Source organism: Rhinoderma darwinii, chromosome 4 (genome assembly GCF_050947455.1).
Source record: "Rhinoderma darwinii isolate aRhiDar2 chromosome 4, aRhiDar2.hap1, whole genome shotgun sequence".
NCBI classification, from domain to species: Eukaryota; Metazoa; Chordata; class Amphibia; order Anura; family Rhinodermatidae; genus Rhinoderma; species Rhinoderma darwinii.
Window position 1 is genome coordinate 8573087 of NC_134690.1, and position 13702 is coordinate 8586788.

The window sequence follows — 13702 nt, forward strand, 5'->3', positions numbered from 1 at the left end:
ATAGACCTCATGGAGACTGTTACTATGGAACTATGGACCTCATGGAGACTGTTACTATGGAACTGTAGACCTCATTGAGACTGTTACTATGGAACCATAGACCTCATGGAGACTGTTACTATGGAACTATAGACCTCATGGAGACTGTTACTATGGAACTATAGACCTTATGGAGACTGTTACTATGGAACTATAGACCTCATGGAGACTGTTACTATGGAACTATAGTCCTTATGGAGACTGTTACTATGGGACTGTAGACCTCATAGAGACTGTTACTATGGAACTATAGACCTCATGGAGACTTACTATGGGACTATAGACCTCATGGAGACTGTTACTATGGAACTATGGACCTCATGGAGACTGTTACTATGGAACTGTAGACCTCATTGAGACTGTTACTATGGAACTATAGACCTTATGGAGACTGTTACTATGGAACTATAGACCTCATGGAGACTGTTACTATGGAACTATAGACCTTATGGAGACTGTTACTATGGAACTATAGACCTCATGGAGACTGTTACTATGGAACTATAAACCTCATGGAGACTGTTACTATGGAACTATAGACCTCATGGAGACTGTTACTATGGAACTATAGACCTCATGGAGACTGATACTATGGGACTATAGACCTCATGGAGACTGTTACTATGGAACTATGGACCTCATGGAGACTGTTACTATGGAACTGTAGACCTCATTGAGACTGTTACTATGGAACCGTAGACCTCATGGAGACTGTTACTATGGAACTATAGACCTCATGGAGACTGTTACTATGGAACTATAGACCTTATGGAGACTGTTACTATGGAACTATAGACCTCATGGAGACTGTTACTATGGAACTATAGACCTTATGGAGACTGTTACTATGGGACTGTAGACCTCATAGAGACTGTTACTATGGAACTATAGACCTCATGGAGACTTACTATGGGACTATAGACCTCATGGAGACTCTTACTATGGAACTATAGACCTCATGGAGACTGCTACTATGGAACTATAGACCTCATGGAGACTGTTACTATGGAACTATAGACCTTATGGAGACTGTTACTATGGGACTATAGACCTTATGGAGACTGTTACTATGGAACTATAGACCTCATCGAGACGTTTACTATGGAACTATAGACCTTATGGAGACTGTTACTATGGAACCATAGACCTCATGGAGACTGTTACTATGGAACTATAGACCTCATGGAGACTGTTACTATGGAACTATACACCTCATGGAGACGGTTACTATGGAACTATAGACCTCATGGAGACTGTTACTATGGAACTATAGACCTCATGGAGACTGATACTATGGGACTATAGACCTCATGGAGACTGTTACTATGGAACTATAGACCTTATGGAGACTGTTACTATGGAACTATAGACCTCATGGAGATGGTTACTATGGAACTATAGACCTCATGGAGACTGTTACTATGGAACTATAGACCTTATGGAGACTGTTACTATGGAACTATAGACCTCATGGAGACTGTTACTATGGAACTATAAACCTCATGGAGACTGTTACTATGGAACTATAGACCTCATGGAGACTGTTACTATGGAACTATAGACCTCATGGAGACTGATACTATGGGACTATAGACCTCATGGAGACTGTTACTATGGAACTATGGACCTCATGGAGACTGTTACTATGGAACTGTAGACCTCATTGAGACTGTTACTATGGAACCGTAGACCTCATGGAGACTGTTACTATGGAACTATAGACCTCATGGAGACTGTTACTATGGAACTATAGACCTTATGGAGACTGTTACTATGGAACTATAGACCTCATGGAGACTGTTACTATGGAACTATAGACCTTATGGAGACTGTTACTATGGGACTGTAGACCTCATAGAGACTGTTACTATGGAACTATAGACCTCATGGAGACTTACTATGGGACTATAGACCTCATGGAGACTCTTACTATGGAACTATAGACCTCATGGAGACTGCTACTATGGAACTATAGACCTCATGGAGACTGTTACTATGGAACTATAGACCTTATGGAGACTGTTACTATGGGACTATAGACCTTATGGAGACTGTTACTATGGAACTATAGACCTCATCGAGACGTTTACTATGGAACTATAGACCTTATGGAGACTGTTACTATGGAACCATAGACCTCATGGAGACTGTTACTATGGAACTATAGACCTCATGGAGACTGTTACTATGGAACTATACACCTCATGGAGACGGTTACTATGGAACTATAGACCTCATGGAGACTGTTACTATGGAACTATAGACCTCATGGAGACTGATACTATGGGACTATAGACCTCATGGAGACTGTTACTATGGAACTATAGACCTTATGGAGACTGTTACTATGGAACTATAGACCTCATGGAGACTGTTACTATGGAACTATAGACCTTATGGAGACTGTTACTATGGGACTGTAGACCTCATAGAGACTGTTACTATGGAACTATAGACCTCATGGAGACTTACTATGGGACTATAGACCTCATAGAGACTGTTACTATGGAACTATAGACCTTATGGAGACTGTTACTATGGGACTATAGACCTCATAGAGACTGTTACTATGGAACTATAGATCTCATGGAGACTGTTACTATGGAACTATAGACCTCATGGAGACTATTACTATGGAACTATAGACCTCATGGAGACTGTTACTATGGAACTATAGACCTTATGGAGACTGTTACTATGGAACTATAGACCTCATGGAGACTGTTACTATGGAACTATAAACCTCATGGGGACTGTTACTATGGAACTCTAGACCTCATGGAGACTGTTACTATGGAACTATAGACCTCATGGAGACTGTTACTATGGAACTATAGACCTCATGGAGACTGTTACTATGGAACTATAGACCTTATGGAGACTGTTACTATGGGACTGTAGACCTCATAGAGACTGTTACTATGGAACTATAGACCTCATGGAGACTTACTATGGGACTATAGACCTCATAGAGACTGTTACTATGGAACTATAGACCTTATGGAGACTGTTACTATGGGACTATAGACCTCATAGAGACTGTTACTATGGAACTATAGATCTCATGGAGACTGTTACTATGGAACTATAGACCTCATGGAGACTATTACTATGGAACTATAGACCTCATGGAGACTGCTACTATGGAACTATAGACCTCATGGAGACTGTTACTATGGAACTATAGACCTCATGGAGACTGTTACTATGGGACTATAGACCTCATGGAGACTTACTACGGAACTATAGACCTCATGGAGACTGTTACTATGGAACTATAGACCTCATGGAGACTGTTACTATGGGACTATAGACCTTATGGAGACTGTTACTATGGAACTATAGATCTCATGGAGACTGTTGTTATGGGACTAGAGGGACTGTTAATAGAGTGTAATTGTGGGGGTGTAGACCCTATAGAGACTTCATATGGTGCTATAGACCCTAGAAAGACTTCCTTTGGGACTATAGGCCCTATAGATATTTCTTCAGGACTTTGGACCCTATAGAGACTTTGTGTGGCACTATAGACTTCATGTTATAGACACTATAAAGACTTAATTTGGGACTATAGACCGTATATACATTTATATAGGACTTTAGACCTTATAGAGACTTTGTGTGGCACTATAAACCCTATAGATATGTTATTTGTAGCTATAGACCCTATGGACTTAATGTGATGCTATAGAGACTTCATTTAGGGCTATAGACTCTATGGAGACTACTATAGGACTGTATACCCTATAGACACTTCATGTGGCACTATAGACCGTATAAGGACTTAATTTGGGGCTAAAGAGTCTATAGATAAAATATAAGCGGCTAAAGAGTATTGGTGGGCAACTGGCGGCCCAGTGACTGCATGGGACCCATGGGTGCTCACCCTGCGGACCCTCGTGGCTGTTAGTGTGGACCTGACTTTTACTCCCTGGTCATATGATCGTGTCTTCCCGCTGTACAGGCTCTGCAGATCGAACGGGAAGACGACGTCTATAAACTTGTGGATTTTTTCCTGAAGTACGGACAGCAGCAAGAGCGATCTCTGCAGGTAGGAGAAGGTATTACGTGTGCGGTGTTATATCAGGGCTGAAGGAATTCCCAACACTAATAGATGACTTCTATGCGAGGAGGCCAGAAGAAGCAGCCCATTCCTTTGGGGCAGTGGTCCTGTCATCCATTCAACACAGTATAGATGGGTCACGGGGGGTAGGGGGTTGTAGGGCACTTACTTCTACTGGCCTCCAATTGGCACTCCATTTAGTGGGTGCAATCACACAGATTATTTCCTCTGCTCCAGTACATGGTAGAGATGCCTTATTCTTATGGGACTCTGGTCTGGTGAAGGGGGTTGTACACAGGGTCGTACTGGCCCAACAGACTACCGGAGGTTCCTCTAGTGGGCCCAAGTTCTGACCCAACGTGAGATAGGAGGTTATACTGACCTGATCCCGGCCCTCGTTGCTCTGCTTTATTTCAGGATGAAGAAGAAGGAGCTCAGGACTCAGATAAGACCCATCTCCGGACATCCCACCCAACTCACCTCATACACCCCAATGATGTTCTGCGGGCGCTGACCGCCTTCACCATGGAGCTCCACCACTCCAGGTTTGTGTCACGTGTTCAGCGTTTCCAGAGATGTCGGCGTCAAATTCATTATTTATTCCGTCTGTTAGTCCGGCAACTGACGGTCCGAAAACCATGATAATCTGGGGTGTCCCAAAAATAGTCCCATGTCAGAAGGTCTGGAATTCCCGATACTCCAGTTGTAATTTCTGGGTTAGGCCTTGATCATGCGGTGCTCAAAAAAAACAACGTGTAAACGTGTCAAAAACACTTTTTAAAATACAGGCATTTTTTACGCGTTTCGACACGTAAAACGCGTCAAATTCCGGTGTGAACAGGGCCTAATAGTATCCACGGGTGCTGGATTTAGCTGTGACCAGGATGCTTTGCGGCAGGTGCAAATTTATATTCACTGCTGTATAAGAAGTTGGGGGCAGATGATTCATCAACCACGAGGGGCCCTGAACGGTTGTCACCTCCCGCCTCCTGGAGCAGGACTCTCGTAAAAGACCATGGTGATGATGTCACCACTACGTTTTTAATGTGTTAATTATATTTTAGGGAGAAGCCACATTTGAGACTGCCGGGGTCAGAAGAGCGCCACAGCAGCGAGGATGCCGCCTACTGGAGCACGGCGGCACAGGTCATCCCACAATCACGACTCAAGGTCTGGGACGCCCTGGAATCGGCCATGGAGAAATATTAGTACGTCTGATACATTATATTAACTCCAGGTTGTACCGCATATGGCCTCTTGATGCAGGCATATATGTAGTGTTTTGTTAAAGGAACAGTGGTATTTTATAGGTTATGTACAGAGCATGCTCTGCTGTACTGCATTGCGGGAGATGAAGTGTTTACACCAGGTTTCATGTAAAAAAACACTACATCTCCCATAGTGGACAGGAAAGTATAGCATGTATGCTAGTCTGAGACGTGTGTTAGAATATGATGTCGTGCTGCTGCCAACAGAACTATGAATGCAGCTCTGGATGTTAATAGAGTTTAAGGCATGATGAAGTATTGACGAGGTTTCTGAGCATTATGTATGTACGGTATTAAGCGTGGAAAGTTTACTTTAGCTTCTGTGTGTTTCAGTGACGTCCTGACCTGTCGATCCCAACTGATTACAGAAACGTCCTCTCTGAGGCAGCAGAACGCAGAACTGAGAATGTTGTTACATCAATACCTCAACTCCAGGGTAAGACGGATCAGCGCAACTCCTGAGAACACACGACTGGCCCAACATTCAGTGATGTGACAGGGAAATGTAAGAAATCCTTCTAATGTCAGGCTGCAGCCGCACAGCCGATATACACAGTGGAGTCCCATTATTATGAGCAGCAGCAGCTAATATCGAGAGTGACCGCCGTGTGCAGCCCGGACAGCGCTAGACGGGCGGGGAGTGATCAATAAGGTGCTGGTCAGTGGTCTCCGGTATCTGGAGCCACAATGACCGATGTCCGGTATATAACATTCCTCCGCACAGGGTGAGATATCACCGCACGATCCATGTCAGGTATATAACAATCCTCCGCACGGGGTGAGATATCACCGCATGATCCATGTCAGGTATATAACAATCCTCCGCACAGGGTGAGATATCACCGCACGATCCATGTCAGGTATATAACAATCCTCCGCACAGGGTGAGATATCACCGCACGATCCATGTCAGGTATATAACAATCCTCCGCACAGGGTGAGATATCACCGCACGATCCATGTCAGGTATATAACAATCCTCCGCACATGGTGAGATATCACCGCACGATCCATGTCAGGTATATAACAATCCTCCGCACAGGGTGAGATATCACCGCACGATCCATGTCAGGTATATAACAATCCTCCGCACAGGGTGAGATATCACCGCACGATCCATGTCAGGTATATAACAATCCTCCTCACAGGGTGAGATATCACCGCACGATCCATGTCAGGTATATAACCATCCCCCGCACAGGGTGAGATGTCACCGCACGATCCATGTCAGGTATATAACAATCCTCCGCACAGGGTGAGATATCACCGCACGATCCATGTCAGGTATATAACAATCCTCCGCACAGGGTGAGATATCACCGCACGATCCATGTCAGGTATATAACAATCCTCCGCACAGGGTGAGATATCACCGCACGATCCATGTCAGGTATATAACAATCCTCCGCACATGGTGAGATATCACCGCACGATCCATGTCAGGTATATAACAATCCTCCGCACAGGGTGAGATATCACCGCACGATCCATGTCAGGTATATAACAATCCTCCGCACAGGGTGAGATATCACCGCACGATCCATGTCAGGTATATAACAATCCTCCTCACAGGGTGAGATATCACCGCATGATCCATGTCAGGTATATAACCATCCCCCGCACAGGGTGAGATGTCACCGCACGATCCATGTCAGGTATATAACAATCCTCTGCACAGGGTGAGATATCACCGCACGATCCATGTCAGGTATATAACAATCCTCCGCACAGGGTGAGATGTCACCGCACGATCCATGTCAGGTATATAACAATCCTCTGCACAGGGTGAGATATCACCGCACGATCCATGTCAGGTATATAACAATCCTCCGCACAGGGTGAGATGTCACCGCACGATCCATGTCAGGTATATAACAATCCTCCGCACAGGGTGAGATATCACCGCACGATCCATGTCAGGTATATAACAATCCTCCGCACAGGGTGAGATATCACCGCATGATCCATGTCAGGTATATAACAATCCTCCGCACAGGGTGAGATATCACCGCACGATCCATGTCAGGTATATAACAATCCTCCGCACAGGGTGAGATATCACCGCATGATCCATGTCAGGTATATAACAATCCTCCGCACAGGGTGAGATGTCACCGCACGATCCATGTCAGGTATATAACAATCCTCCGCACAGGGTGAGATATCACCGCACGATCCATGTCAGGTATATAACAATCCTCCGCACAGGGTGAGATATCACCGCATGATCCATGTCAGGTATATAACAATCCTCCGCACAGGGTGAGATGTCACCGCACGATCCATGTCAGGTATATAACAATCCTCCGCACAGGGTGAGATATCACCGCACGATCCATGTCAGGTATATAACAATCCTCCGCACAGGGTGAGATATCACCGCATGATCCATGTCAGGTATATAACAATCCTCCGCACAGGGTGAGATATCACCGCACGATCCATGTCAGGTATATAACAATCCCCCGCACAGGGTGAGATATCACCGCATGATCCATGTCAGGTATATAACAATCCTCCGCACAGGGTGAGATATCACCGCATGATCCATGTCAGGTATATAACAATCCTCCGCACAGGGTGAGATATCACCGCATGATCCATGTCAGGTATATAACAATCCTCCGCACAGGGTGAGATGTCACCGCACGATCCATGTCAGGTATATAACAATCCTCTGCACAGGGTGAGATATCACCGCACGATCCATGTCAGGTATATAACAATCCTCCGCACAGGGTGAGATATCACCGCATGATCCATGTCAGGTATATAACAATCCTCCGCACAGGGTGAGATATCACCGCATGATCCATGTCAGGTATATAACAATCCTCCGCACAGGGTGAGATATCACCGCATGATCCATGTCAGGTATATAACAATCCTCCGCACAGGGTGAGATATCACCGCATGATCCATGTCAGGTATATAACAATCCTCCGCACAGGGTGAGATATCACCGCATGATCCATGTCAGGTATATAACAATCCTCCGCACAGGGTGAGATATCACCGCATGATCCATGTCAGGTATATAACAATCCCCCGCACAGGGTGAGATATCACCGCATGATCCATGTCAGGTATATAACAATCCTCCGCACAGGGTGAGATATCACTGCATGATCCATGTCAGGTATATAACAATCCTCCGCACGGGGTGAGATATCACCGCATGATCCAGGTCAGGTATATAACAATCCTCCGCACAGGGTGAGATATCACCGCACGATCCATGTCGGGTATATAACAATCCCCCGCACAGGGTGAGATATCACCGCATGATCCATGTCAGGTATATAACAATCCTCCGCACAGGGTGAGATATCACCGCATGATACATGTCCGGTATATAACAATCCTCCGCACAGGGTGAGATGTCACCGCATGATCCATGTCAGGTATATAACAATCCTCCGCACAGGGTGAGATATCACTGCATGATCCATGTCAGGTATATAACAATCCTCCACACATGGTGAGATATCACCGCATGATCCATGTCAGGTATATAACAATCCTCCGCACAGGGTGAGATATCACCGCACGATCCATGTCAGGTATATAACAATCCTCCGCACAGGGTGAGATATCACCGCATGATCCATGTCAGGTATATAACCATCCTCCGCACAGGGTGAGATATCACCGCACGATCCATGTCAGGTATATAACAATCCTCCGCACAGGGTGAGATATCACCGCACGATCCATGTCAGGTATATAACAATCCTCCGCACAGGGTGAGATATCACCGCATGATCCATGTCAGGTATATAACAATCCTCCGCACAGGGTGAGATATCACCGCACGATCCATGTCGGGTATATAACAATCCTCCGCACAGGGTGAGATATCACCACATGATCCATGTCAGGTATATAACAATCCTCCGCACAGGGTGAGATATCACTGCATGATCCATGTCAGGTATATAACAATCCTCCGCACAGGGTGAGATATCACCGCACGATCCATGTCAGGTATATAACAATCCTCCGCACAGGGTGAGATATCACTGCATGATCCATGTCAGGTATATAACAATCCTCCGCACAGGGTGAGATATCACCGCACGATCCATGTCAGGTATATAACAATCCTCCGCACAGGGTGAGATGTCACCGCACGATCCATGTCAGGTATATAACAATCCTCTGCACAGGGTGAGATATCACCACATGATCCATGTCAGGTATATAACAATCCTCCGCACAGGGTGAGATATCACCGCACGATCCATGTCAGGTATATAACAATCCTCCGCACAGGGTGAGATATCACCGCACGATCCATGTCAGGTATATAACAATCCTCCGCACAGGGTGAGATATCACCGCATGATCCATGTCAGGTATATAACAATCCTCCGCACAGGGTGAGATATCACCGCACGATCCATGTCAGGTATATAACAATCCTCCGCACAGGGTGAGATATCACCGCATGATCCATGTCAGGTATATAACAATCCTCCGCACAGGGTGAGATATCACCGCATGATCCATGTCAGGTATATAACAATCCTCCGCACAGGGTGAGATATCACCGCATGATCCATGTCAGGTATATAACAATCCTCCACACAGGGTGAGATATCACCTCATGATCCATGTCCGGTATATAACAATCCCCCGCACAGGGTGAGATATCACCGCACGATCCATGTCAGGTATATAACAATCCTCCGCACAGGGTGAGATATCACCGCATGATCCATGTCAGGTATATAACAATCCTCCGCACAGGGTGAGATATCACCACATGATCCATGTCAGGTATATAACAATCCTCCGCACAGGGTGAGATATCACCGCATGATCCATGTCAGGTATATAACAATCCTCCGCACAGGGTGAGATATCACCGCATGATCCATGTCAGGTATATAACAATCCTCCGCACAGGGTGAGATATCACCGCATGATCCATGTCAGGTATATAACAATCCCCCGCACAGGGTGAGATATCACCGCATGATCCATGTCAGGTATATAACAATCCTCCGCACAGGGTGAGATATCACTGCATGATCCATGTCAGGTATATAACAATCCTCCGCACAGGGTGAGATATCACCGCATGATCCATGTCAGGTATATAACAATCCTCCGCACAGGGTGAGATATCACCGCATGATCCATGTCAGGTATATAACAATCCTCCGCACAGGGTGAGATATCACCTCATGATCCATGTCCGGTATATAACAATCCCCCGCACAGGGTGAGATATCACCGCACGATCCATGTCAGGTATATAACAATCCTCCACACAGGGTGAGATATCACCACATGATCCATGTCAGGTATATAACAATCCTCTGCACAGGGTGAGATATCACCGCATGATCCATGTCAGGTATATAACAATCCTCCGCACAGGGTGAGATATCACCACATGATCCATGTCAGGTATATAACAATCCTCCGCACAGGGTGAGATATCACCACATGATCCATGTCAGGTATATAACAATCCTCCGCACAGGGTGAGATATCACCGCATGATCCATGTCAGGTATATAACAATCCTCCGCACATGGTGAGATATCACCGCATGATCCATGTCAGGTATATAACAATCCTCCGCACAGGGTGAGATATCACCGCATGATCCATGTCAGGTATATAACAATCCCCCGCACAGGGTGAGATGTCACCGCATGATCCATGTCAGGTATATAACAATCCTCCGCACAGGGTGAGATATCACCGCATGATCCATGTCAGGTATATAACAATCCCCCGCACAGGGTGAGATATCACCGCACGATCCATGTCAGGTATATAACAATCCTCCACACATGGTGAGATATCACCGCATGATCCATGTCAGGTATATAACAATCCTCCGCACAGGGTGAGATATCACCGCATGATCCATGTCAGGTATATAACAATCCTCCGCACAGGGTGAGATATCACTGCATGATCCATGTCAGGTATATAACAATCCTCCGCACAGGGTGAGATGTCACCACATGATCCATGTCCGGTATATAACAATCCTCCGCACAGGGTGAGATATCACCGCACGATCCATGTCAGGTATGTAACAATCCTCCACACATGGTGAGATATCACCGCATGATCCATGTCAGGTATATAACAATCCTCCGCACAGGGTGAGATATCACCGCATGATCCATGTCAGGTATATAACAATCCTCCGCACAGGGTGAGATATCACTGCATGATCCATGTCAGGTATATAACAATCCTCCGCACAGGGTGAGATGTCACCACATGATCCATGTCCGGTATATAACAATCCTCCGCACAGGGTGAGATATCACCGCACGATCCATGTCAGGTATATAACAATCCTCCACACATGGTGAGATATCACCGCATGATCCATGTCAGGTATATAACAATCCTCCGCACAGGGTGAGATATCACCGCATGATCCATGTCAGGTATATAACAATCCTCCGCACAGGGTGAGATATCACTGCATGATCCATGTCAGGTATATAACAATCCTCCGCACAGGGTGAGATGTCACCACATGATCCATGTCCGGTATATAACAATCCTCCGCACAGGGTGAGATATCACCGCACGATCCATGTCAGGTATGTAACAATCCTCCGCACAGGGTGAGATATCACCACATGATCCATGTCAGGTATATAACAATCCTCCGCACAGGGTGAGATATCACAACAATAACCTGTGTACGGCCCTGGACACCACAGTTCTGCTTCTTGTTTTCGTTGATCGCTCAGATCTCGGTCTCATCAGATGTATTATTTTATTTTTAGATCAATGCAGAACTGGAGATTCCCCCCACGCAGATCCTGCAGGTCGACTCTGCCCACGTCTGATATCGTGATGAGGGGGGATTGTAATGTGTTAATATCCGGGACAGACCCTCAGCTGATATTAAGATTTCCTCTTCTATCTGACCAATAAAACAGTTTACAGAATAATTGTGATGTGTCGTATGTCATGTGTCGTATGTCATGTGTCGTGTGACGTGTCTTGTGACGTGTCGTGGGATGTGTCGTGTGATGTGTCGTGTGACATGTGATGTGTGATGTGATGTGACGTGTCGTGTCGTGTGATGTGACGTGTCGTGGGATGTGTCGTTTGATGTGTCGTGGGATGTGTCGTGTCATGTGACGTGTGGTGTGTCGTGTGATGTGTCGTGGGATGTGTCGTGTGACGTGTCGTGGGATGTGACGTGTCGTGGGACGTGTCGTGGGATGTCATGTGATGTGTCGTGGGATGTGTCGTGTGATGTGTCACGTGACGTGTCGTGGGACGTGTCGTGTGACGTCTCGTGTGATGTGTCGTGTGTCGTGGGATGTGACGTGTCATGGGCTGTGTCGTGTGATGTGTCGTGGGACGTGTCGTGTGATGTGTCGTGTGATGTGTCATGGGATGTGTCGTGTGACGTGTCGTGGGATGTGTCGTGGGATGTCGTGTGATGTGTCGTGTGATGTGACGTGTCGTGGGACGTGTCATGTGTCGTGTGGTGTGATGTGTCGTGGGACGTGTCGTGTGATGTGTCGTAGGACGTATTGTGTGATGTGTCGTGTGATGTGACGTGTCGTGTGATGTGTCGTGGGATGTGTGATGTGTCGTGTGATCTGACATGTGATGTGACGTGTTGTGGGATGTGTCGTGGGATGTGTCGTGTGACATGTGTGTCATGGGATGTGTCGTGGGATGTGACGTGTCGTGTGATGTGGGATGTGTTGTGGGATGTGTCATGTGATGTGTCGTGGGATGTGTTGTGTGACGTGTCGTGTGATGTGATGTGTCGTGGGACGTGTCGTGTGACGTGACGTGTCGTATGACGTGTCGTGTGTCGTGTGACGTGTCGTGGGATGTGTCATGTGATGTGTCGTGTGATGTGTCGTGTGATATGGTGTGATGTGTCGTGGGACGTGTCGTGGGACGTGTCGTGTGACGTGTCGTGTGACGTGTCGTGGGATGTGTCGTGGGATGTGTCGTGGGATGTGTCGTGTGATGTGTCGTGTGATGTGTCGTGTGATATGGTGTGATATGGTGTGATGTGTCGTGTGACGTGTCGTGTGACGTGTCGTGTGACGTGTCGTGGGACGTGTCGTGGGACGTGCCGTGGGACGTGTCGTGTGACGTGTCGTGGGACGTGTCGTGTGTCGTGTTATGTGTCGTGAGATATGTGATGTGTCGTGTGACGTGTCGTGGGATGTGACGTGCCGTGGGATGTGTCGTGTGACGTGTTGTAAGATGTGATGTGGGATGTGTCGTGGGATGTGTCGTGGGATGTGTCGTGGGATGTGACGTGTCGTGTGATGTATCTTCTGTCGCGTGACGTGTCGTGTGATGTCGT

The 13702-nt window shown here is 46.5% G+C and overlaps 1 protein-coding gene across 1 annotated transcript in view; it reads left to right on the forward strand.

Moving 5' to 3' along the window:
• Positions 1–12311, forward strand: part of DRC1 (dynein regulatory complex subunit 1) — a 65174-nt gene extending 52863 nt beyond the window's left edge. Inside the window, exons 13-17 of the mRNA XM_075863794.1 lie at positions 4004–4090; positions 4520–4647; positions 5167–5310; positions 5704–5806; positions 12144–12311. Of these exons, the coding sequence (XP_075719909.1) occupies positions 4004–4090; positions 4520–4647; positions 5167–5310; positions 5704–5806; positions 12144–12206 (525 nt within the window). The 3' untranslated portion in view covers positions 12207–12311. The remainder of the gene's footprint in view (positions 1–4003; positions 4091–4519; positions 4648–5166; positions 5311–5703; positions 5807–12143) is intronic.
• The last annotated feature ends 1391 nt before the right edge of the window (positions 12312–13702 follow it).